The 27,446-nt window shown below is 41.1% G+C and overlaps 1 protein-coding gene across 1 annotated transcript in view; it reads left to right on the top strand.

Annotated features, from left to right (window-relative positions):
• Positions 1-23,881, top strand: part of OPRM1 (opioid receptor mu 1) — a 30,477-nt gene extending 6,596 nt beyond the window's left edge. The window contains exons 2-4 of the mRNA XM_074988703.1: positions 11,225-11,577; positions 19,282-19,802; positions 23,772-23,881. Of these exons, the coding sequence (XP_074844804.1) occupies positions 11,225-11,577; positions 19,282-19,802; positions 23,772-23,810 (913 nt within the window). The 3' untranslated portion in view covers positions 23,811-23,881. The remainder of the gene's footprint in view (positions 1-11,224; positions 11,578-19,281; positions 19,803-23,771) is intronic.
• The last annotated feature ends 3,565 nt before the right edge of the window (positions 23,882-27,446 follow it).

Here is a 27,446-nt window from a genome sequence, read left to right as displayed (position 1 = left end):
GCACTGAGGAAAAAAACTGTATTTTTTCAATTTACCTCATGCAAATATCTCAGTTCAGTCTCTTTATCACTGTGCAACTTACAAATGTGGAATTTTTTAACATAACTGCATTTAAAAATAAACCAATGTTAAACTTTAGAGCCTAAAAATCTATTTAGAGCTACTTGCTATTCAGCCTATCGCAAAAACAAACAGGTCTATTTACATTTAAATATTTCATATTTACAATAGCAACTGAAAGCAAGAAGAGGTCTTCACCTGGCATTCTTGAAGCTGGAGTGGCAAGATAATTACTTGCCAGGTATGCTAAGCATTCGTATGCCCCCCCACCCCCTTCATGCTTTGACTAGTAGATTTTACTATTGTTTGCTTATCTTTTTTTATTTACAGTATAAATATTTATAAAACATAGTACTCTACGCAACACTTTAGATTATGCATTTTAATTGAAAACCTAGAAAAACAGCCAAAGATATTTATAATTAATATAAAATTTATATTCTATTATTGTTTGTCTAAATCCTTAGATTGTATACTCTTTGGATTAGGGATCGAAATGTTTATGAGAGAAGCTGAGCTCATTCTGGAGGTTAGATTAAATTCTAGATAGTGGTTACTATGCTATATATTTACAGCATTTGATTATAGATTGGGCTGTCATTTTTGTTTTTATCAAAAACAGTTTAACTGAGAAGAAAACTACATATTTTTGAGTGCTCAAACCATCACAGTTGCTGATTAGCAGTTAGCTCAGTGGGGTTATAAAAATGTACCCCACTTTTATGTAGGTTTACCATATGTGGCCTTTCAAGAAAGAGGATCGAGTGTATCTGTATTAGTATCTACCGACTCACTTTGTATTAATGTACTATATGTATAATATTACACATTAATACATGAATTGGTAGCTATTGATACAGACGCACTCACTCTCAGGAGTTTCCTTTTTTTAATATGGTAACCCTACCTTATGTTGCACTTAAAGTCTGCTATTATTGTAAGGTAATTGAACAATTATGACAAAATATTATTTGGTATTTTACACTAAATAAGCTTCACACCGTGGCAGCTCTCTATGTCTCTATGTCGTTTGTATTTCCAAAAAGACAGGCATATGTATTTGCATACCACTTGTGGCTGAAATTTAGCCTTTGTAAATCACTACGTCCTGGTAAATGTTCAACTGTCAAACCATTTTTTCCTTTAGAGACCAAAGGAACCAAATTGAAGAAAAGCATTTATACCACCGTACCTGTTTTATTAGTGCTTGAACAAAGGATGGACCTGACTCAAATGCTCTCTTTTTCCTGTCTTTATTCAGCCTCATTATCAAAATCTATCTTAACATTTTTTTTTACATTGAAATTTCACATTTAGGATAAATTGGGTGACTGAGGATTTGTATGGGCCACATAAGCTTTCATGTTTCCGAAGGATAGCAGTGTCAGCCTGCTTCAGCAAAAACAACATGGAGTCTGACAACAAAGACTAAAGGCTAACAACTAACAAATTTATTAGGGCATGAGGACACCTGCTTTCATGAAATACAACTTACTTCCTCAGATACTGAAGAGAAAAGAAAACAGAAAGGGAGACAGAGGTGGGAGTTTGACATCAGTTCTCATCCACATCCACTCTGATTTAATTAGCACTGGTGTCACACTCTACGTCTACACTACAAAGATCTTTCAAAAGAAGCCCTTCTGGAAGATCTCTTCTGAAAGAACTTCTTTCAAAAGAGCGCATCCACACAAAAAAGCGGATCAAAGGAGTGATCTGCTCTTTCGAAAGAGACCGTCCATGCAGCCCCCGCTCTGTCCAATGAACAGGTCAGGGATCAAAAAATCAGGTCCCATGAGGACTGCTCTTTCAGGAAAAAAAGAGCCTGTGGAGTATCTACACACATTTTATTTCTAAAAGGATTGTTCTTCCTGAAATGGGAAAGGAAGAGTGATCTCAGAAGGAGTGCCACTTCCTTTCAATTTACTTTCAAAAGAACACTTTGTGTGTAGATGCTCTGCAAGCTCTTTCGACAGAGCCCCCTTCTTTCAAAATAGCTTTCGAAAGAGCTTGCTAACGTAAATGCAGCTCACCTCAGCATCCCTGCCTCTTCTATTTTCTTTTCTCCTCAGCATCTGAAGAAGTGAGTTGTATCTCATGAAGACTTATGCCTTAATACCCTAATAAATGTGTCTAATTTTTAAAATACCGTAAGCTTTCATTTCATCTAAGGCTTGTCCGGACCATCCCACACCAAGTTATTACCATGTAGAGATCAACCACATGCAGTTTAGTTGATACTTTTGCTACACCCATGCATGATTTGATGCATTGCATGTTGCGTCATATCTCAAAGTAAATGCCAGTTGGAGAGAATGGTGCATTACGCAAACTAGCACTGCTATGCAATGCAGGAACGCCAGGAAGAACTCTGCTTCTGGACAATGTCCCCCAAGCACAGTGCCTCCCAGAGCAAACTTAGGGCAATACATCTGTGACCCGTGTCTTATTTTGGGCTGTGCATAATTAGCCTTGTTATTCGATGCAAATATGTAAAAATACCTCAGCTGTGTTAATTAAAACAATTGTGGTCAGATAGCAGTGACAGGATGAAATCAACACTTATCATCTAAAGTCATTTGTCTTGCAAATATCTTACTAAGAGAGTTAGGGCATTCATAATTACTTCATATACAACTCAAAGTGATGAGTTTGCTGATTTTTCCTTAAAAGTTAGGGACCAAATTATATCCATGAAGCTGCATGCATAATTGAGGACCAGTTTTGGTCCCTGTCTTACACAGCAAAAGTCACTCCATTTTGCTACCCATTCTCAACTAATAAATTCGGGTTAGTATTGAGCCAAATTCTGCCCTTGCTTCCATGGATGAAAAGCTGTAGTAAATCAATTTACTCTAGAATTTGCATTGGTGAGCCTAAGGACCAGATTTAGCTCAGGACACAATGAAATAATTAGTTGTTAAATGTAGAAAGATTCTGTTTTTATGGCCCATGATGCATACAGCTATTTCCATCTGAGCTCAAACCAAAAATTCAGCTAGTTCAGTGTGCTGTCTAACTGTGGCTGTGACCATCAGGATTCACATCTGCGCAAGGTTGGGGGCAGGGGAAAAGGTTTACGATCCAAAAATGAGCAGTTAAATTTGCTGGCGCCTACTATATTCTACTGTACTAGTAGCTCCAGTAAGGCCTCTTAGGAAAGCTTTTTGATGTACTGAACTTGATGGTCATTCTGAGGTATGTGTTGTAGACTGTGATTGTGACTCTGTTGAAAACTGCCCATAATTTGTATAATAACTTCAGATACACTGTACAGCAGGAAGGGGAACTGGGTTTAGTTGGCAACAAACCAGCTTACAGCACTCATCCATTGTCCAGTCCAGAAAAGACAATGTAATAGTAGTAAGCCTCATCTACTCCTACATCTTGGAGCACAGGCCATTAATGACTATTCACCGCGTCCCCTGTCATGGGTGAGCATTTTCAGTTCTGACCAGGTGTATCCCATCTTTTAGTGTCTGCAATGATGGACCATTAAAGTTAATGGGAAGGCATTGAACCCTCAAGTTCAGAGGGAATTTTCAGCTCCCTTCTTTGAATAACCAAGAAGCACAATGCTAGGGGCAAAATGGAGTGGGGAGATTTTGTAAAGGCTTTTAACAGTTTTTAATCAATAAACTGGGGGGACGAGGGCAGAATCTAAGCAGGAAGCTGTCTGTGAAATCCTGGCATCTTTCCATGAGGTAAGGGGCTTGCTGTGAAACAGTTTAAAGCCAGGGTGAGGAAAAGCAAATTGGGGGCCACATAAGCAAGAAGCCAAAAAAACACCATGCTGAAAACCAAGCAAACAAAAAAAAAAACTGCACCCCTCATACATGAGCCCCAGAACCTAGGAAGGCTGGGGATAGAAGATTATTTTTGGGCCTCCGTAGATTCTGGGCTGGAGCCAAAAATGAAGGGCTCAGTGCAGGAAAGGTCTGCCAGGAAGCAGGCTTGGGGTGTGGAATCTGGGTGGGAGGGAGGATGCAGAGGTGGGCTGGGGATGTGTCAGGGTGGTCGGGAGCAGGCTGTGGGGGCGGGCAATCTGGACGAGAGTAGTGCGCAGGAGTGGTCTGGGAGATGGTAGGGCACTTACCTGGGGCAGCTCCCCCACCGTAATTCTGGCCAATGAGAGCAGCAGGGGAAAAGCCTCTCCAGGCAGCACTATGCTGCCTGTTGCCCCAGCTGGGGGAGGGGGAGCAGCAGTACTGGTGCATGGAGCCTGGATCTGCATCATTCCTCCTGCACCTCCAGGCAGAGGCCTGAGCAGATCCTTCCCTGGGGTGCCTAACTCCAGCCTGTGTGGTTCTGGGCTCCACAGTGGGAGGGATGCTGGGGAAGGGGGACCTGAGTTTTGGGATCCAGATCCAGGCAAGCCACAGACTGGATCTGCAATGCGGGCCAGGGGTTCTCCACCCCTGGTTTAAATGTGACATGTTAGAAATGGGAATTAATGGTAGCCTAAAGATGCAATCTGGTTTATTTTCTATGTTAACTTGGATATGTTTGTTCTCCCTCGCTGGTTCAGGTTTGAATCTGTGGCTTGTCTATTAAATAAACTTGTTTATTTTTTACCCCAGCAGGTCTCTGTTGTACAAAAGATGAGAAGTGGGCGTGCTCTAATGTGAGCCAATAAGCAAGGCGGCTAGTTTCAAGCTTCAGGAGTGACAAATCAGAGCAGAGCGTTCAGTAGTTTGGAACTCTGAATTTGAGGAGATTCTGGACTAAAAGGGCTTGTTGGGGAGCACCCTGTGGAGAGTTACCAGGGTGAGACCTTGTGCTTGTCAGCAGCACACTGGTGTCAGTCAGGTATCTAAGTCATTGCAACTCAGCATTAAGGCTTCTCAGGGCTACAGGGCAGCCAGTCCCAGAATGCTTGAGGGTCTGGGTGATTCCCAAAGCATCACAGTGCCTGATACTAGAAGGCTCAGAGCAAAAGGAAAGAAACCCTGTAGATATTTATGAAATATGTAAAGCTGAGCAAATAATTGTTTTGGTTTGATGGCCAAGCCAAAATAAATGTAATTTTGGTTCAAACTGATTTTTTTAAGAATTACTGGCAAGTTGGAAAATTGCAACAATGAATTGTGCTTTCGGGCAAACAAGGGGGATGGGGTAGGCAATTTTCATTTTGCACTGTGTTTGGTGTTTAAAATATTAAATGATTTTTGAATAAAAAAAAATCCTAGTAGACCCCAAGCACTGCTTGTGTGTGTGCAGGTCTTGTGGAGTGTTCCCGGAAATGTTGAATTAGTTGTCGTGAATGCAACCCATGATTTTTCGCAAAAATAAGTTTCACTGGGAGCTCTGAGGACAGTGGCAAGAGGAGTGGTTGAAGCTGAGTGTTCTTTGCAGTGGTTTTTATGGCACAGCAAGTACACTCTAAAAAGGCCCACTGCTAGAAAAGGAGGGTATACTGTATGTATTAGCAACATTTATCTTTTCTCAGTGTTGTGTTACACGGTTCACTAACTGCTGGAGACCCACCTTGTGTCATAACACCTAGTCGTAATGGAACTGAGTTAATGGCAGTTTGACAGTTTTCCTTCCTTTGACTGCAGGGAAGCTTCACCCATTTACACTAGAGATGATGTGGCCCCAAATGTTCTTACAGTTTATTGGTTTGTGTATGAGAGCATTCACTCGACACCAATTTCTTTTTAAAATGAAATTGGTCTTCACTGCTTGCCTTGGAGGAGAGGAGGGGTAAGACAGTAAGAATATTTTTGCACTGAACCATAGAAAACCAAAGAATTATTTTACTGGCAGTTGTTTCTCTTTTTAGAGGTGTATTGTAATAATGTTTTTTTAAAATTATATTGTTTTTATTTAGTGCAGGCTCTTGCCATGGCTCTTTCCATATATATGTATAAAATATATGTAAAATGAGGAAATAAAATTGAGATGAAATCAGTGGTAAAATTACATTATATAAACTCTGCAGCAATTGCACGTTCTAGTTAGAACACCTTACTCTCTGACTGCTAAACTCTTTGCAAACATAGCAAAATTGTTGCCTGCACTGACTAGATAAACTGCCATTCTCTAACTAGAAGAACCCGTTTTGTTCCATCTGAGGGAGGATTAATACCATCAAATAATTCATAATTAATCATGGAAAACACGTGAGATGGAAAAGTGGTGGAGGGGGCATAGGAAACAAGTGAATTAATGGGCAGCTTGAGCACAAGGCATCCCCCACCATTAAAACAATTAATTAAAAAACTGACATGCTTTGTGAGATGCATCAGCGGGTGCCACATCATTTCTGACAAGAGCAGCTGCAGGTGGCTAAAAATTAACTTGGCTCAACAATTACCTCAGCTTTTATGCCCTCGTTTCCAGAAGCTGGGTCACCGCACAAGTTGCTAATTAGCTCTAGATGTGTGAGTAAGGGCAGTAAATACACAGGCTTCGGCAAAGGAATGTCTAGCCTTTTGAAGCTACTTCCTTCTCCTACCCCTATAGGTGCTCTGTGAGCACAGGGTGTAGATTTGCATTGCTCAGGTCTCCTAGGGATGCTTTCCTTCCTCTCACTGCATGTGCTAGCAGAGTAGCTCAGATGGCCGAGATCATGGTGAAAGAAAGAAATTTGGGGGATGACCACATCTGAGAAAGGAAATAGAGTCCAAGGAAAAGAATGAGGTGAGGAAAGAACCTTGTGGGGAAGGGAATCCACAGACTGAGACCAGAGAACTGGAAGGGAGGAATTGAGGGCAAACAGTGGTCTAACTGAACCTAACCCGTTGCCCATGCCATACACCAATATTGTAGCTATGCTCTGGTCAAGTTCTTCTCCATTCAGACCTACTGTACATCGTTTCACAGTCAGGAAAAGAACAGTGAATTCAGTAAGTTGTACCACTCATGTTAATGTGTCATGAATTAACAATGGTAAAAGCCCCAGAAGAAAACATGTCCTTGCTAATTATTGCTTCATTAGGGGAAAATATCTAGGCATGTATCCAAAATTAATCAAAGTAGCCCTGAAAATAAATGCCAATTTAAATTAGTTCATTGGGATGTATTTTATGCATTTTAATCTTCTAAAGCCCACTCACAGAGATCAACTTCATGAAATTGTTTAATGCATCTGAACAAAAGTCCTCATTTGTTTTAACAAGTCATTTGTGCATAGAGGGTGTGAGTTTGGGTGGCACATTTTAATGTCCACAAGCATGGCAAAGAGAGGGTTATAGGAATGTTATCAGTTGTGTGTGTGCGCGCAGGTCTTTCCTGCACATTTCTGAGCAGCAGGTCTGTTTGCACTCTTGCTTCAGTGAGCATAAGAACAACCTAATAGTTTCATAAGAGCTTTCTTCCCACGAAGGATCTCCCAGAATGTTACCACTCCAATTTCTCATTTATTTTCTATTGAGCCTAAATTCATCATTATGGGTTAGATTTAAGCAGAAGTTCAGCCTCCAAGTTAACACTAGCTGGGAAAATCTTTGTGTTACTGAGGTTATTGCTACCACACCATATGCTAGCCCACCTGCCCTTGGAAGCATGCTGATGGAAGACCTGACTGCAGCAGCCCAATTCTCTTCTGTCTTGCAAATTGTGTTGTCATCACAGCATCTCAGAGTTCACTCTGATTGGTTAGGGTTTTACAGTCCTGTGCTCACACCTGACCAGATATTGGCTCCCTACTCTGACCCCTTCTGGTGGCACTAAGGCCAGAAATTTGATGTTCCAGCAACCCATGATGCACTTCTGCTCTCTGATGTAAAGGGCGTATCCAGGGAACATTAAGAACAAAGTTGGGAGGGGTCAGATCTGTATCCAAAAATGAGTCAGGCCTGGAAAAATCGTCATGATTTTTAAGCTACTTTTTTAAAGTTATACATTGGGGCTTCTTTTTCAGTTGCCTATGGCTTGAAATCTCTGGAAAGATTCAAGCTTCATTTTCAAGCATTTCTTTTGCATCCAGGAAGATGGGAAACCTGATCTATGTTTTAATGAAAGTGGCGATTCTCATACCTTTCTTTCTTGCTTCCAGTTCTGTTGAGATGATGTCTAGAGCAGTTTACAAACTGCCCCATTTTAGACAGAGATAAACAACTAGGCAAAGTGCAAGGCATTGGAGAGCAAGCCTGTTGCAAATAAGAAATTTCAACACCTGACCTATTGTTTCAGTTGTAAAGCAGGGAATGTACTTCTGTCTTGCACAAATTTGGATCCATTTGCTATAGTTACCCTAGAGAGTAGTGTGGTTCACATTTTTAATTAAAAAAGAGACAATGCTGGTAGAACAAGTTACGTCTTACATAAAGAGTAAGTGAGACAGCAACAGCTATGCTGGAGGAAAGATGTAACTTAAAGCATCACAAATAGAGTTAGAAAGCCTACTGTGCAGCTAAAGGCCGTTTAAAGTAATACTCAGTCATTTAATTGCCCAGGAAGATAAACAAATGACGACTCATGTTTCTTTACTAGTTTTAAGATCTGCTTTCATTTTGCTCTAAAATACAGAGCTGTCCCCCCTTTTTTACATCTGGTATTGGAGTTGTACTCAGATACCTTGGGCCATGCCATCTGCTTTAGTTAATGTACATTAGGTCTAGAATCTTAGGTATGTAAGATGGGATGTTTCTCTGTCTATTAATATTCTACTGAAGCTTTGCTGTGGTCCAGTGAAGCATATGTCTAACTTTAAGTACAGAAAGTCCCATGGAAGTCATTGGAGCTACTCATGCTCAATGCTAAAGAAGTATTTCAAATATTCTGCTGGACTGATGCATAAATGAGGGCAAAATTTGCAGACAGACACAATACTGGACATATGAGTAATCCCCTTATTTGGGCAAGTAATCACTTTTAATATAGTACCTCTTTTAGAAAAAAATCGGTTTATGTAATCTTAAAATTGTACCATCTGGACAGACATTTATCACCTGATCAAGCCCTTGAGAGCAAAATGCTTTTGGTAAGCATGAAGGCTTTGCTTCCATTATATTTAAGAACACATCAGTTAAATATCTGAAGGTCACATAGCACATCAAGCAGACTTCTTCATCAGTGGTTTATATAGTCCGTAAAATGAAACAATCCACAGTCTGAGAATTTTTAAAGGTCCCACTGACAAAGAATAATACAATGACAGCAAGAATGAAAATATCTGAGCCTGGTCTGCCTTGGAAATTAGATCAATTTAACTTTGTAGGGCAGGAGTGTGAAAAATCTCATGGACCTATCTACTGCCTCTCAGGGTGATGAATTACCTACAGTTATGAGAGAATCCCTTCTATTTGCACTCATTGAACCACTCCAGCAGCACCACTGCAGCATTTTACAGGTAGAAAAGCCCAAACTTGTATATGGTGTGATAGTCTCAGAGACGTAGCTGCATTAGTCTGTATCTTCGCAAAACAAAGCAGTCCTGTAGCATCCTAAAGACTAAAAGTAGTATTTATTAGGTGATGAGCTTTTGTCATGGTGAGACATATTATCCCACTGTGGCCCTGATTAAAAACAAAGGGGAAGTTACTGCATCAGTCAGAGCAATATTAAGACTATCTCTACTACAAGTACTACAGGAGCAGAGTTCCAGCACTACAGCTATGCCACTGTAAAGTTAAATAGACACTTGTTGCAGCAATGGAAGGACTATCGTCATCCATGTAAATCCATGCTCTAGCGAGGTTGATAAAAGGACTCTTCCATTGACCTAGCTGCATCTACAGGAATCGGTTGGCCTATCTGTGATAGGGCACATTTGTCACAACCCTAAGCAGCATAGCTAGGTCAACCTCAGTTTGAGGGGCAGACCAGGACTAAGTTAAATTAGAATAGAAACAAACTCTACCAGTTCAGTGGTGATTGAAAGGTACTTGGTAGATTTAAAACTAATATCTTGATTTTCACAGCTGGTTGCTAAGTTTTATACTTCTAGGAATTCATCCTTATATTAGCAGCTCACTTCTCATTCAATTTTTCCTAATTATACATGTAGACATATCTCATAGAGCTGGAAAGGATCCTGAGAGGTCATCAAGTCCAGTCTTCTGCCCTGTCAGCAGGACCAAGCACCATCCATGACAGATTTTCTTTTTTTGCCCCAGACCCCTAAATGGCTACTCCAAGGATGGAGCTCACAACCATAGGATTAGAGGGCCAGTGCTCAAACCACTGAACTACGTACCACTTCAGGAGATGGGATTGTCTTACGTTTCACTGCTGGAATATAATTATAGTAACATTGTTATTTAATGGTTTAAGTTTTGAATTATAACTTTCCTAATGATATCAGCAAGCCAGAAGTCTTAAAATAAAATTTTGGATTTTTTTAAATAAATTCACAATTTCTTTTTATTTACCTTTTCACCAAGAACCTGAACCATTGTAATACCACAATATATATGAATTAGGTATCCATTTTTGTATATCTCAAATCCAATACTACTTTGATAAAGCAGTGCTTTTCATTTCATATGGTGCCCAGAGGACATTAAAATATTTATTGGATTAGTTTTTGGTTCAATTCCAGTGGAGTCATAATGATCTTCTGCAATTTTTTTCCCCTCTATCGCATTGTGGCTCATTACATTAGTGTTTCATGTTGTTCTAAAATGTGCAGGCATTTTTTATTTTGATTGAACCTTCTTTCTTTCCTACACCTTGGAGCACAGGCCATTGAAAACCATTCACCAGCTTTCCCCGGGCAATCTTTTCCAGTTATAACCAGGGGTATCCCTTCTGTTTAGTGTCTGCCTTCAGGTCTTTATGCCATGTGTTAAAGGGGTGGTCAGTGGGGTATATTCCTTTTTGCTTTAATTACAGCATGTCATAGTCCCTCAAAATGAAGGCCCTTTTTCTCCCAGGAGTGGAATCTGTGAATTGTGGGCCATGTTTCAGTAGCTGAGATTGTTTTACTTGGTGGGGGTGCTATCCCTATGCCCAATTCTCTGCCTTTCTCATCCAGGCTTGGGATTGGCCATGATGGAGTTAAACATACATGGAGGCATCTAAAAATATTACATTTGATGCCCATGCATTAGACAGTTGCTTGATAAAATAAAATGAATTATAAAAAGTATTTCTTTGAAAAATCTCAAAGCCAATACTGTTGTTCCACAGATGTGTCTTGCAGGTAAGCCATTGGTATTGATTTTATTTAATACCGATAGCTCTTTTCATTCACTCACTTTGCTGATTTTTCCAGGTACACCAAAATGAAGACTGCCACCAATATCTATATATTCAACCTTGCCCTGGCAGATGCCCTTGCAACAAGTACCCTGCCGTTCCAGAGTGTGAATTACTTGATGGGAACGTGGCCATTTGGTACAATCCTTTGTAAGATTGTCATATCCATCGACTACTACAATATGTTCACAAGTATCTTTACACTCTGTACCATGAGTGTGGATCGCTACATAGCTGTTTGCCACCCAGTCAAGGCACTTGATTTTCGCACTCCCAGAAATGCCAAAATTGTCAATGTCTGCAACTGGATTCTATCTTCAGCCATAGGTCTACCCGTTATGTTCATGGCAACCACAAAATACAGGCATGGTGAGTCTGCCCTTTCCTAACCAGGGCTGAGTTAAACTGAATGTTTAAATTCTCATGCTCTTTAAGAGAAAACAGTCTCTGTTTATTTTAGAGGTTTGGGGCTTAATGCTGACCCTCACAGCTGTCAAACAGGAGAAATCATTAGATATGATGTTAGCAGCAATGAAAGCAGAATCAAGCCCTTTCTATATGGAGAAAGTAATTCCTGTCATAAATGCAATAATGTTACAGAAGGTTTTTGCCATATGAAGTATAGCTTGGCATTCTAAACCAGTGGTGACCGTCATATCAGGGGAAAGAAAACATGAAATTTTGGCTGACAAAAGAAAGAGTGTATACCAGCAGCAGTGAATTCACTAAAGGTGATGTAGGAAATAAAGTGAGAACAATTTTTGGGGGGTAGTATTTTCAAAATTCTAAATCTCCATTTGGTCAAAAATGGGATGGCAGTGGGAGGCAGGGAGATTTCTTGGAAGTCTTCTAGATTTTCCTGTTTATTTTTTTAATTTCAAAATGTTGGTAATTTTGTCAAATTTTTGTGTTGGACAGCTTTAATGGTCAGTGTATCCTATCAGTATGGAGAGATTCCACTACAGGCAAGCAAGTTTTTTTTGCAGACACTAGGGTAACATGAAGATATTATTTGATTGTAATGTTTTAAATCTTATCCTCCACATCTGTTCTGCCCCTTCAAATAACAAAAAATCTTAATACACACCAAATACTGCAGAAGAACTTGTATGTAGAAGCAGCCAAAAATGTCATGAGATATCCACAAACTATAGCTGACTAGTAAGTAACATAATGCCAAGGATTTTTGTTCCTAAAAATAGGCTTCCAGTTCTCATGTAAGAAAAAATACTATTGCTCTATTAAAAGTCCGATTCAAGCCCAAGGAAATTACTGGAAAGACTCCTATTGACTAGGGCCTGATCCTGCACTACCTGAAGCTAATAACAAAGATCCATTGATTTCAAGGATGTATGATAGAACCCTAGAGAGTGAGCCTGGGATCAAGCCCAAAGTATCAAAAAAAGGACAGAGCACCACTTGTACATGTCCAAACATTTATAGTCTAATCCTATAAACAGATTTCCCAACATTGATTTTATTGGAACTCTTCATGGGTCCAGGAGCCCCGGAGAGCAGATCAAGGCTTAAATAAAAATATAACAAGGGGAAAAATACAGAGGAAAAATGACAGGAGGAACAGGATTAAAAGAGCATGAGTTAACTTAATGCTATTGAACAATCTGAAGATATGGCATTATGTTAACTTTACATGACGATAATAGCTGTGCACGCAATGTGGCTATGTCTACACTACAGTGGTCTTCCATAAGACCTCTTCCAAAAAAACTTCTTTCGAAAGAGTGCGTCCACACACAAAAAAGTGGATGGAAAGAGCAATGCACTCTTTCAATAGACAGCATCCACACAGCCCCTGCTCTTTTGAAAGAACAGGCCAGGAATCAAGAAATCCAGAGCCTGAGGGCGGCTTTTTCGAAAAAAGCCCCATGGAAGCATCTACAGATGCTGCTTTTTTTTTTTTTAAGCAGCTTTCAAAAGGCACGCTCTCCCTGATCCAAATTACCTGAATTACCCACCAGGAGAAATAAAAAAACAAATCGACACAGCCAGACGAATACCCGCAGACCAGCTACTCCAAGATAGGCCCAGAGAAGCCAACAGAATACCACTGGTCATGACCTACAGCCCCCAACTCAAACCACTGCAATGCATTATTAAAGACCTACAACCTATCCTTAATCAGGATGCCACACTCCAGAAGGCCCTAGGTGACAGGCCTGTTCTCTCCGACAGACAACCTCCCAGCCTTATGAGGATTCTCACCCACAACCACAGTCTATACCACAGGAACACCAGTCCTTGAACTTTTCCTTGCAACAGAGCCCGCCACCAGCTTTGTCCACATATCTATTCTAGAGATACCATCACTGGACCTAACCAGCTTATTCACAGAATCACGGGCACGTTCTCATGTTCCTCAACTAATGTCATATACGCCATCATGTGCCAACAAGGGCCAGATGCTTTGTATAGTGGACAGACTTCAAACTCTCTTAGACAAAGAGTTAATGGGCACACAACAGACATAAAAACACCCCTGATCCACAAACTGGACAGCCAACATTTTAATGGAGTGGGCCATTCTGTTAATGCATCTTACTGAAAAGGAATTTTCACAACAATCTTGAGAGAAAGGCTGCTGAACTCTCTTTTATATTCAAATTCAACACATTTACATGTGGTTTGAACCAGGATGCAAATTTTGTGGGTCATTATAGGGGCTATTTTGCATACTTGGCTTAATCTAATTCTTGACTTTCCTCCCCCACTCCCACCCCTCCACTCTCTGATTTGCTTGCCTTGATCATTTTTTTTCTGATTTGTCAACCTTGATTGCTATTTTTGGTACTCTGTGCCTTAAATATTGAGTCTGTTCTGGTATGGCTATGGCCTGAAGAAGTGGGTCTGTCCCATGAAAGCGCACCTGATAAATTAGTTTGTTGGTCTTAAAAGTGCTACTTGACTGCTTTCTTGTTTTGATAATATGTTGACTAGCATGGCTTTCTCTCTGTTACTCTTCCTGATCCAGGAGTGGAAGATTGCTTCTGGAAGAAGAGCTGCATTCTTTCAATTTTGGCTTAAAAGATTGCATTTTGTGTGTGGACATTCCTCATGTTCTTTCGAAAAAGCACCAGGTTTTCCAAGAGATCTTGCTAGTGTAGACACAGCCTGTACATGGTTATGTGTCAGTTCCTATTTTAAAATATTTGAAAACTTTGGCTTAGATCACTGAAGAGTTTTGTTCTTCATATATGTATGCATGTACTCACACATACACTAAATGTCCAGAAATGCTGGAATAAAAGTTCTCCCATGATATATAAAGCATGTACAATTAAACCCAGACTTTGCCTACTCTTTGTTTAAGAGCATATTTGGGTTTTATTGCAGAACCTACATATATTAAATCAAGGCACACCCACCTATTGATTTACAGTCCCTAAAATATAAAACATTACATTCTGGCAAGCGAGGGAGATGTAATAGTATATTAGCATTTCAGATTTTTTTAATGAGCACATTAATAGGAAATATTATCTAGAATAACACTGGGACATGTAGAAAACTCATCTGCATACTAATCTTATTAAATGAAGAAGTCGATCAAGGACTAAAAAAAAGGAAAAGCAAACAAGACAAGAGCTGAGATGTTGATGCTGTGGAGCAGAACTATGTTCCATGGCTGACATGTGTAAGCTGTGATTGCCAGCCAAGCAGGAAACAAAAGCCAAGAAGAGCACATTGGAACAAAAGTAGCCACTATTATCATCACAGATTAGTCAAACTCATTTTCATGCATCTGATGAAGCGGGTCTTTGCCCATGAAAGCTTATGCTCCAAAATATGTTAGTCTACAATGTGCCACAGGACTTCTGGTTGATTTTCCTGTTGCTCACTGACTAATATCTGCAGATACGTTCTTCATTTATTCCTGTTCAGGCTCACTGACAGCAATTCTGGGTCTCAGGGCAGCTGAGTGAGCCCACCTCCTGCAAAGAGAGTCACAAGCCCCTGCCAATTCACTGCCCAGGGAAACCCCAAGTGCTAGCACCCACATCAAATCAGAGGACTCCCTGATTGGTTACAACCTCATCCCCACCTGCCTTTGACTCTCTGCCATCCCCATCTAACCTATACAGCCCTGCTTCCTAGCAGTCCTGTGCCCAGCTCGGTTATATCCCCCCCTGCCTTTCCAGGAACCCCCAGCCCAGCTCTGCCCTTCAGTGTTCCTTTGTCTGGCTCTGCTCCTTCCTCCTCTGTCCCTCAGCCCACCTCTGCCCCCCTGCTCGTCTGTATCCATCTTTGCCCCTACCCTTCTCTGTCCCCAGCAATCCTCTGTCCAACTCTTCCCCACTCTGCACACCACCAGTCCAGCTCTGCCCTGCCCCCAGTTTTCCTGTGCCCACCTCTCCCCCACTCCCTCTTTGGCCCCCAGACAACCCTGTAAAGCTCTGCCACCCACCATGGTGCTGTACCCAGCTTGCCTCCTTCCCCTCCCTGCCCCACAGAGGTCCAGTGCCCCCACCTTGGCTCCTTTCTCCCAGCATCTCCACTACCTATGTCCTCACTTTTCTGATCTTTTCCCTTCCCAGCCCTCTTCCTCAGCTTCCTTCAGCCCTCCCTCCCTGCAGTCTCATGCCTGACTTTACCTCACAGTTGGTGCCCTCCTTTTCTTCCAGGCCTGGCCCGGCTCTGCTTCAGCCCAGCTCCCCTCCATTCTCTGCCCAGACTTCCCCTCCCTACTCAACCTCCAGCTCCAGCTCTGCAGCTCCATGGATCCCAGCACTGGGGCTCTCTCAGTCCTACCTCACTGCTACAGCAGCACCATTTAAAAGGACCCAGTTAGCGGCAGCCCCAGGCCACCTTGAACTCACCAGGCACCAATGCAATTGTCACTTTTGCCCCACTCCATCAGTGGGCCTGTACCTGTTCCATTCTGAGGGCTGGCCACTGGAAGGTCATTGGTAGCTGGCTGTGAGCTGAAATTAAAAGGGTTACCAAATTATATGAACCAAAAGACTACAGGAAGAATGTGCAGCTAGATACAATGAGATCATCATCATATAAACAATGCATACCAGTAAAACAAAGCAATTAGGTGGTAGGGGAAAGATCATTCAACACACATGTATCAATACAGATGAAGAACTCCATGTGCAGCAATAACACAAATAAGAATGAAATCTGCAAAGGCTACAGCTGTGGAGAGACCCATCTTACAGTTTGAGGGCATTGTGGAAAATCTTGTATTGCAACTTCTCTCTTTATTTGGGTAACAGAAGAACTGGAAGACTGGCACATTTCATGTGTGCTAACTATATTACATTGCAAAGAAGACACTCAAAAGTATTAACAGGAGTCTCTTGGACTCTATCATTTTGATTACACGTAAACACACACTACTCTCTCTCTCACTCCCAATAGTCAATAGAACTATTTATCGCAAGTATCTGATTAAGGAGACATTTTTTACCTGGTCATTTCAGTCAGTGAGTTCTTTTTGACTGTGTTCACTGTTATCCATGTTTAATAAGACTGGTGGAACCACCTTCTCTATGGCTGCCTGGGTTCTTGCCTCTCTTCTCCTCTAACACTCAGCAGCTAAATTAATCTTCCTCTCCCCCCCTTAACTATGCCATGCATTGTGCTTTAAGGGCTCAATCCTGCAAGCTGCTGACCACTCTGACAATTGTTCAACACACCTCTTTAGTTTGTGTTTAAGTGCTGGAACAGCTGCGCCACTGTAAGCTCACCAGTGTAGACGTGGCTTTACTTTGAGTGCATGATGGCTGTGACAGACTGCAGAGAACCAACCCTGTACTGAGGTACATTTACACAGGGTCAGCTGATTTGGGCACAGGCCTTGGGATGAGAAAGTGCCATGTAGACTCTCGGGCTCAGGCTTCAGGGTCCTAGAGCTCAGGTGCCAGCCGGCACCCAGTATCTGCATTTCAGTTTCATAGAATGCTAGAACTGGAACAAACCTCAAGAGGTCATCAAACCCAATCCCCGGGCTCATGGCATCAGTGAGCATCCCCTGGGCATCCCTGAAATGTGTTTATTGAACCAGCTCTTAAAAATGTCCAGTGATGAAGATTCCACAACCTCCCTAGGCAATTTATTCCAGTTTTCTTTCATGTCCAATGGAAGCCTCCCTTGCTGAAGTTTAACCCCATTGCTTCTTGGCCTATTCTTAGAGTTCGAGGAAAATAATTTTTCTCCCTCCTCCTTTTAACACCCTTTTAGGTAGCTGAAAGTTGCTATGTCCCCTCTCACTCTTCTTATTCCCAGATTAAACAAATCCAGTTCTTTCAGTCATCCCACATAGGTCATGTTTTCTAGACTTAAATCATTTTTCTTCCTCTTCTCCAGATGTTCTCCAATTTCTCCTCATCTTTCCTGAAATGTGCTGCCCAGAACTAGAGACGCCTGAGACCTAATCAAGACAAAGTAGATTGTAGAAATTACTTCTTGTGTCTATCTCACAACACTCCTGTTAATGCATCCCAGAATGATCTTTGTTTTTCAGCACTGTTACACTGTTCACTCATATTTAGCTCAGGAACACTATGATCCCTAGGTCCTTTTCTGCAGTACTCCTTCCTAGACAGTCTCTTCCCATATTTTATGTCTGAAACTGATTGTTCTTTCCTAAGTGCAGTACTTGGCATTTGCCCTTATTGAATTTCATCTCATTTACCTCAGACCATTTCTCTGGTTTGTGAGCCCAGAGCCTAAGCCCGTGAGCCTGACTCAGTTGACCTCGGCCAGCCACTGCTTTGTTTATCCCTGCATAGATACACCCTTACCGCTTCCCTGAGAAAGCCAAATAGTGCCTGACTGAGGTGCAGAAGACTGGGAAGATGAGCTATGAGGCTAACTATCCCATCAGCTAACAGATAAAGAACAAAAGAAGGAAGTACAAAGGAGGAGGGAAGATTAGAAGACCCAAAGAAGGCCAGGTTGCTGGGTGGCCAGATTGCATTATCTCCTTCCCCTGCAAAGAGAGAATGGAGGAGTGAAGGATGCTTTAGAGAGAAGTGCTGCCCAAGGATCATGATGTTGATTTGGTGGAGATTACAAGTGAAGATGGATGTGTTCACAACAAAGACATGCCCAAGACTATTTGTGAGGGAGCCCATGGTGGAAGAGAAGCCTGTCCTGTTACGATGGTCCAATTGATTTCAACTTGCATCAGAATACATCTGGGTGTTTTGCTGGATCAGGGATAGCATGCAAGTCAGCACCTTACAAGACTGAGCCCCAAATCCCAGCAATGCCATCTTGTTTTGTTTTGCATAAAATTCAAATGTCTCCTGACTTTGACGAAACAAAGCAAGCAGCCCTGTAGCACCTTAAAGGCTAACAATTATTAGGTGATGAGCTTCTGTGGGAAAGACCCATTTCTTCAGATCTGGAGTATCGGGTCTGTCTCATGGTAGCTCATCACCTAATAAACAATATTGGTAGCCTTTGAGGTGCTACAGGACTGCTTGCTTTGTTTTGTTAAGATACAGACTAACATGGCTACACCTTTGAGACTACTCCTGACTTCAAGGCCCTCTGCATGCAACTCATCTCTTGTCACTCCCTCTGCTTCACCCACTCAGCCTGTTGCTTCCCTTGTCTCCTCCTCCCATTCTCGCTTTTGAGTCTTTTTCATGCTGCTTTCTACAGCTGGAAAACCAACCCTCGTTTTCATTGGTCCTATTAACTCTCAAACCCTCAAAACAAGACCTTGTTGAAACTATCCTAGTTCATCAGGTTCCATACAGAAACTGAAATTGGCCCAAGGTTGCCGAAAGCTTGACTTAGGGTTTGCAAACAAACAAAAACAAAGCAGGATTCCTTTGCTCATGCCTTTTAACCCAAAATGTCCCAAATATCTAGCCAGAACACTACATGCTTCAGAAACTGTTCAGGCGTGTGGTAAGGTACCAGTATGGGCTTAAAAAAATATGTATCAGCCATTCAAAGCTATTTTGTTTTAGTTATTTTATAAAATTGCATCAAAGTGCTGTACAGTGTTGCAGAGTGGGGAGGGGAGGTCTAAAGCAAAACAAGTTAACCACTGCACTATTCACTCTTCTCTGTAATTTTGTTTTGCTTTAGGCTCCGTTGACTGCACGCTTACGTTCTCTCACCCAGCTTGGTACTGGGAGAACCTCCTGAAAATCTGTGTATTCATCTTTGCCTTCATCATGCCAGTCCTGATCATTACCGTGTGCTATGGGTTGATGATTTTACGCCTGAAGAGTGTCCGTATGCTGTCTGGCTCCAAAGAGAAGGATAGGAACCTGAGGAGAATCACGAGAATGGTCCTTGTAGTGGTGGCGGTGTTCATTGTCTGCTGGACTCCCATCCACATTTATGTCATCATTAAAGCCTTGATCAACATTCCAGAAACTACTTTCCAAACTGTCTCCTGGCACTTCTGTATCGCTTTAGGGTACACAAATAGCTGCCTTAATCCAGTCCTTTATGCATTTCTAGATGAAAACTTCAAAAGATGTTTCAGAGAATTCTGCATTCCCACTTCCTCCACTATTGAGCAACAAAACTCCACGCGCATACGACAAAACACTCGTGATCATGCCTCCACTGCCAATACTGTGGATAGGACTAACCATCAGGTATGACTAGCAGTGGAGAGGTCATCTCTGGATTCAGATCTCCCTCCTGGAGATGACATGTGTTCTGAAGTTACAGTCTTTACTGAGTTATAGCTATCAGGGGGTAGCTTGGTTTATCTTTAAAACTGGTGTATATATACAGATATGCACAGCTCCAGCCTGTGACAAGCAAGAAGTGTTTGCAATTTCCTTTTTCAGAAGTACGTGGCATGATCAGGCCTTGTGTGGCTGTGTGCACACGTGCGCACACACACACGTTACACCAGAGAAAGTAGCTTAATGGTCTTTCTTACAACATGTTCGCAATTGCTGAACATTCTCTAACTTATGAATAGCCTTTTCTGTTTACACCACTAGTGGTAAGCCGAACAGATATCCTGTATCCTTCACCCATTCACGCAATTGTTGCTTCTTTATAGCCTATGAAGAAATTCTTAAAGGCCATGTTTTTCCTTGGAGATTGTGCAATATTTGGCTCAGTCCACAGTTTTTATATTAGTATAGTTAAATAAGTTAGGGGTGTTATTAATTTTTAGCAATATATTTATACTAGTGGAATTCCTAGTGTGAGTACATTTACGGCAGGATAAAGAAGTCTTGTAACCCCTTTCCACAGAGGAATAAGTTATTACAATACAAGCCAAATTAATGACATTATAGCAGCACCCATACTAGATGAGGTGGGAAGCTTATTCTGTGCCACTCCAGCTAATGAAGAATGACTTGTGTATGCAACAGACCTTAGAGAACTAGTAGGTATATGAAAGACAGATACAAAAAAAAAAAAAAAGCTTTATTGAGAGGGAAGAGATTTTTATTCAAACTGTTTAAAATGCTGGGCTTTGTTTTGTCTTTTTTATTGACATCTATTTAATTCAATTGTCAAACTGCTGGAGAAGTTATTTTGCTACTGATTAAGCACCAGTACCCCTTTACGTCTGAGAACTCTATTCTACATCCAAGTCTTCTCAGGGAAAAAGACAAACTAAATAGGGAAGTAACAAAGAGGAAGCCGTGCTAGTCTATACACTATCAAAACAAAAAGCAGTCAAGTAGCACTTTAAAGACTAGCAAAATGGTTTATTAGGTGAGCTTTCGTGAGACAGACCCACTTCTTCAGACCATAGCCAGACCAGAACAGACTCAATATTTAAGGCACAGAGAACCAAAAACAGATCTGGTTGACATGCCTGTTCTCTCCTACAGACAACCTCCCAACCTCATGAGGATCCTCACTAACAGCCACAGTCTATACCCCAGGAATACCAGTCCTGGAACCTTTCCCTGCAACAAAGCCCGCTGCCAGCTTTGTCCACATATCTTCTCTGGAAATACCATCACTGGACCTAACCAGGTTACTCACAGAATCACGGCCACTTTCTCATGCTCTTCTACTAACATCATATACGCCATCATGTGCCAACAATGCCCAGATGCTTTGTATATTGGACAGACTTCTAACTCCCTTAGACAAAGGGTCAATAGGCACAAAACAGACATCAAAACACTCCAGATCCACAAACCAGTTAGTCAACATTTTAATGGAATGGGGCATTCTGTCAACCACCTAAAGGTATGTGTGTTACTGAAAAGGAATTATCGCACCGTTTTGGAAAGAGAAACATCTGAGCTGGCTTTTATATTCAAATTCGGCACATTAACACATGGTTTAAATTGTGATGGGAACTTTCTGAGTCACTATAGGGGCTTAGTATCGGAGGGGTAGCCATGTTAGTCTGGATCTGTAAGAGCAATGAAGGGTCCTGTGGGCTTGTCTGCATACTTGGCTCAATCTAATTCTTGACCTTCCCCCCAACCCCTCCACTCTCTGATTTGCTCACCTTGATTATCTTTTTCTGATTTGTCCTCCTTGCTTACTGTTTTTGGTTCTCTGTGCCTTAAATATTGAGTCTGTTCTGGTCTGACTATGGTCTGAAGAAGTGGGTCTGTCCCACGAAAGCTCACCTAATAAACCATTTTGCTAGTCTTTAAAGTGCTACTTGACTACTTTTTGTTTTAAATAGGGAAGCTGTGTCTGCAGTACAGAGTTCTGTCAACAGAAGTCACTGTCAACAAATATTTCCTGATAGAAACTCTGTCTACAGAACACATCCACACCTAATACAGGCTCCCCCCGTCAACATCCTCTACAGACAGAAAGCGGCTAGAGTGCCCAGCTTTCTGTCGACAGAACAGCCAACCAGAAGCTCTGCAAACAGGACAGCCCGGTGAACTGGAAGCCATCTCTATCGACAGAGGGCCCCCTGAAGAATCTACACCATTTGTTGATAGAATCTGTCGACAGAGGCACTGTGCCTTGTATGGTCAAGACAGAACTCTGCCAGGAAAACTGCTGTGTTCTGTCAACAGATTCTCAGCAGAACGATTTTGTAGTGTGGATGGTCCCTAATTTTGTGAACAGAAGGCCTCTTCTGTCAACATAACTCTGTAGTGTAGACCCAAGAAAAATGCAACATTCCTGCTATTTTAGAAACAAAGCAGAATAAAAAACCCTTTACCGAGATACCCTGAAACAAAACAGCAGAAATGTAGTACTTTAAAGACTAACAAAATGATACCCTGAGTTTTCTTTCCAATTCATGTAAAAAAGAAAGGGAACAAAACCTGCTAGTGCTGGGTAAAGCCAGACCCCTACTTGCTACTTAATTGACGTGACTACTTGACTGGCCCTTAATCAGCAAAAAAATTACACTTTTTACAGTATAAGTTGCATCTACACTAGGAGGGTTTTACAAAACTTTTACAACTATAGATATACTAATAAACCTTTCTAGTGTGGGACTTGGTCTGAGTACAGATTCCTTAGACTACTTGGTACAATTCCTGTTATTTTCAGTGGAACTGACAAAGACCTCTAACAAAGTGCTGACTGAATGCTCTCAATTCATACAAAAGTTAATGAGAACTGAAGACACTCAGAATCCCCACCAGGATGAAGCCCAAACTGATAAAGAATAGAGCTGCTCAGGAATATGACAAAGAACTCTGTGTCAGAATGTGACAATTCATTGAATTGTTTTGAAAAGACAGCTGTTATCTCACTTGTGTTCATTGAAGTAGGGGCTCAGCTATATGTTGAACACTTGATTGATTAGCTAGAAATGAAACCATCAGAATGAGCTAGACCTGTCAGAATTCAGCAAGCATCATTAATCCATTGACAGCTGATCTTTAAGCTAATCAGTAGGTGACAAAAATGAATTATAAAAAGGTTCTTTTAAGTAACAGTAGGGTATTAATCTCTGTAGTGCAGAAAAATATTCAAACAGTTTTTTACCAAGAAACATGATTCTGCAGATAATGTTCACCTGCTTGGGATAAGAAGTTGCTTTAATATTTTTTAGGTCAGATTCTTAGCTAATATTAACCAGAATAGTCACATCAAATTCGACAAAATGACAGTATGCCATCTACGCCTGCTGAGTGTCTGACCTTTTATTTAAACTCCATATCTATGCTGGGGTGCTCATAGCAGAATCCAAAATACTGCAACATTAAGCAATTTTATTTTGCAAAAGGGCTTACCTACCATTTATTCCTCTCTCACCCATCACTGAAAGCCTAGCCAGTGGGTGTAAGAGGCAAAGGGAGGCAATGTCTCCCTGGTCTTAGAGTTCAATTTCTCCCCTCAGCTAAAACACCACCACAGAATGCTGAGAACCAGGACTGGTGGCTGTAAACAAACTTTATGGGACCATGGGAAACTTGGCCACACCCATGATAAGTGGTCTTCCAGCTAGCTAAAATCATGCCAGATTATGGATGTTGCTAGGGGAGAGCGTGCTGGACTAGAGAAGTTCAACCTGTACTTGGATAAAAAGCGAATAGAATTGTTGCCACCTCACCTTACCAAATGCTGGGTAAATTCACCCAAAAACAGTTGCAAGAAAAATGTCATCGAGGAAATCCATGAGGCGCTCACAGTATTTACAATCTCTTTCCTTGCAGCTGGAACTTCTGGAAGCTGACGCCACACCTCTGCCATGAGAGGGTCTCCTGCCGCAGAGCTCTCAAAGCAATCACAAACCAGTGCCACAGTGCGTTTGTGGGGAATGTGAAGGAGACACTTCCCCTGCCCCCTTGGGCACCACCTTGGAGGAAAGTGCTTGCTTTTAAGACTCCTTCAAGTGGCTTGCCATTATGGCAGATCTGCATTGCACGTTACAGAAGCATGAAACCTAGTAGCAGGCAGAGGCAGATGAAATGGGGACCTACAATGCTCCAGTGTACAAAACTACACAGATTCATCACGAATATATACATTTGTCTAAAAGGGGACTACAGGACATTAGTGAGGTCAGATGGACCCAAGTTTTGCTCTGAATGGTTACAGTAGCATGAGGTTGGAAGCAAAAGCTCAAGGACTGGCTACTTAATGGAGGTGATTTTCTAATAAACAGAAGGAGAATTGCATACATTTGCATATACCTAGGGATATTTTGAAACAGATTCAAGCTACAAATGTTCTCTATAATGGTGATTTCTTGTATAGCTGACAATACATATGTTTTTCATGTGAAAAATCATAACTATGTCAGCTACAGTAACAAAGGAGGTCAAACCTACTGTGTGCGATAGACAATTTTCTTAAAAAAATGTATGGCCCTTTCTCACATTTTAAAGGGAAATTACTCATTTTTCCCAATGCTCACTTCAAAAACCCACATCTTAACCTCCTCTTTCATGTTTAACACACAAAACTATTTTACCAATGAGAATACTGCCTTGTCACGTGTTCAGGAAGAGGCAACTGGGAATAACAGTTGGAAAGGTTTGACAGCCCTCTCATGCTGTTGTTGCTGGTAAAGTGGATCAATAAATGGACATCAGCTATTTCTGTCGACTCCATTGTGAATATGTGTACATTGTTAATCCTTTCAGAGCAAGCACTGTGTACTTATACATTCTCTTTGAACTAGTTTCTCCTGTTTCAGCTGTGCAAACACCAACGTCTCATACTCATCCAACTATCGCTTTTTGTATAGCGCTACAGAATCCTTCAGGATGAAAGGAACTATATTAAATATAAATCACTACTATTATATCTGTGAAAAGCTTAAGCAAATACAGAACATAATTTAGCTTTTTTTTAAAAAAAAGAAAAACAGTAAAGTTACATTTTGCAAGTAAATTACTTTTTTAAAACCAAGCCCATAATAGCTATGCTTTTCTAAGCAATGTAATGAAATTATAGTCTGTATTTCCATTTTGTATTGGCTGCTAAAGCACTTTAAAATGTACAAAAGAAACATTGTACAGAAGCAATTGTTGTGTAACCTGCACTGTGGTATAAAAGAAATATCCATGTAGATAATTTGTGGTAATATGTTATTTTCTAGCCACTGTTTGGTATGTGCTGTATACAGTTAAAAAGTCAAGTGACCCTTGAGGCAAAAAGTACTTACATAAATTTACGTGCACTGTAAAATAAAACCTTACTAAATATTTGGATTTCTTTATTTCTACTACTACATTTCATTTCCTTCCCTCTTGTAATTAAAGTATAAACAAAATATTAATCTTTTAGGGTCTGCCTACACAGCACAGTTATTTTGGAATAATGACAGCTATTCTAAAATAATGCTGTGAGAATTTACACAGCAAAAACTGCTATTTTGAAATAATTTTGAAATAGCGGACATCTTATTTTGAATACTGTAAACCTCATTTTACAAGGAATAGTGCCTATTCCAAAAATAGATATTTCAAAATAGAGGCTGAATAGACAGGGAATACGGGCTATTTCAAAACTGGGAGCCTCGGCCTATGTCTACACCACATTATTATTTTGGAATAGCTGAGTGCTGTCTCAGTGCCCGAGCATTTAGGAATTTTGGGTATAGACGCACTATTTAAAAATAAACTATTCTGGAAAATGTCTCCTGGAATAGCTTATTACAAAATAACACTGCTGTGGAGACATAGCCTTAGAGCACGTCTATACTTCTGGGACGATCAACCCAGTCAGGATTGATCTTCTGGAGTTTGATTGTGCGTGTCTGGTAAAGACGTGCACAATTGATCTCTCTGGGGTCAGCAGTTGAACCCTGTACTCCTTGCTAATGTGAGGAGTAAGGGAGGTTGATGGGAGAAATGGTCCCATTGACCTTCCTTAGTTAGAACAGTCAGGTAAGTCAATTTCCAATATGTCAGTTCTAGCTAAGCAATTGTCATACCTAGAATTGAGTATCTGAAATCGATTTATTTCCCTGGTATAGACTAGCCCTTACTGTGAAAATGTTGGTTTGTGTCTGAATAGTGTAACAGAGATGAAGAACCAAATCCTCATCTAGTAAAATCAGGGTGTTGCTACTAAGGTCAATGAAGTTACATCAATGTCTTCCAACTGAATTTTTGACCCCCCCCCCACCTCTCGCCTCAGTAAAATACAAAAAATCAAACCCATAAAAGTGTCTTATTTTTCTCTCTTTCTATTGAAAGCTACCTCATGCTGACAGAGGATTTAATCCGGGGAAGCCATCTCCTGCAATAACACAAAATCATAGAAGTCTTACATGTCATAACACAGATTTCAAGGAATAAGTCCCTGATCTTGTTGCTATGATGGGCAAGCCTCCAGAGACAAGTGTGACATAGGCTTTGCTAATATATTGCATTATTCTTTGGCTCACAGTGAGAAATTGAACCCTCTTATGCACTATTTGTACCAGAAAGGAAAACGGAATAGTCCTCAGCCTGCCTGGTTATTGAACAACACTATCAATGTCACTATTCTGTTATAGCCCATTTAATGGAATTTAAAAAACACTTAGGCTATGTCTACATGGACCCATGCTGCCAGCAGCATGATGCAAAGGAGTGCTCTCAAAAATGCAAATACCACCCATTTGCATAGTCATGTGGCTAATTTGCATACTCCCACAGGATCACCCTGTCAGCAAAGGCTGCTGTGATCCATTAACACAACATGTATACATTGCTCTGTCAGAGAAAACCTCCTTTGTTGGCAGCCCCTTATCCCTGATTGTTTTCCAGGGATAAGGGGCTAATCACAAATGCGGTTTTCACTGGCAGAACCATGTCTACACAGCGCATTGTCTGACAACAGCAGCCTCTGCCGGTAGGACAATCCCAAGGCAGTATGCAAATTAGCTGCACAACTATGCAAAGGAGTCACCATTTGCATTTTTGAGACCCCTCCTCTGCATCACACTGCCAGTGGCACAGCTTTGTGTAGATGTAGCCTTACAGTATAGCTATACTTATGAGGAGATTGCAGTGCAGCAGTTGATCTTCCAAAGTTCAATTTTGCCGCATCTATGAAGAGACAGCAAAATCAATTGCTCTGGGCTCAGACATCTACCCTCGTACTCCACACTATTGCATGGAGGAAGGGACATAGGTGCAAGCCAGAAGAGCCCCTATCGACACTAGGGCAGAAAGTCAAATCCAATACGTTGATTGCGTAGCTATTACTTTGTTCCCTAGTGTAGACCTAGCCTATGTGAAATATGAAGAGCTACAACTTCTTAAAGCCCTCAGTAGTCAGACAGAAAAACAATAATTACTTAAAAAACAGAAGTTATGGCTTCCTGCATTCATTAGTTTTCCACTGAAAGTGTTTAATTATTCAAACCCCTAATTTCTTTTGGAGTGGGAATG

Source organism: Carettochelys insculpta, chromosome 3, assembly GCF_033958435.1.
Source record: "Carettochelys insculpta isolate YL-2023 chromosome 3, ASM3395843v1, whole genome shotgun sequence".
Lineage (NCBI taxonomy): Eukaryota > Metazoa > Chordata > Testudines > Carettochelyidae > Carettochelys > Carettochelys insculpta.
This window is presented reverse-complemented; position numbering and strand designations above follow the sequence as displayed.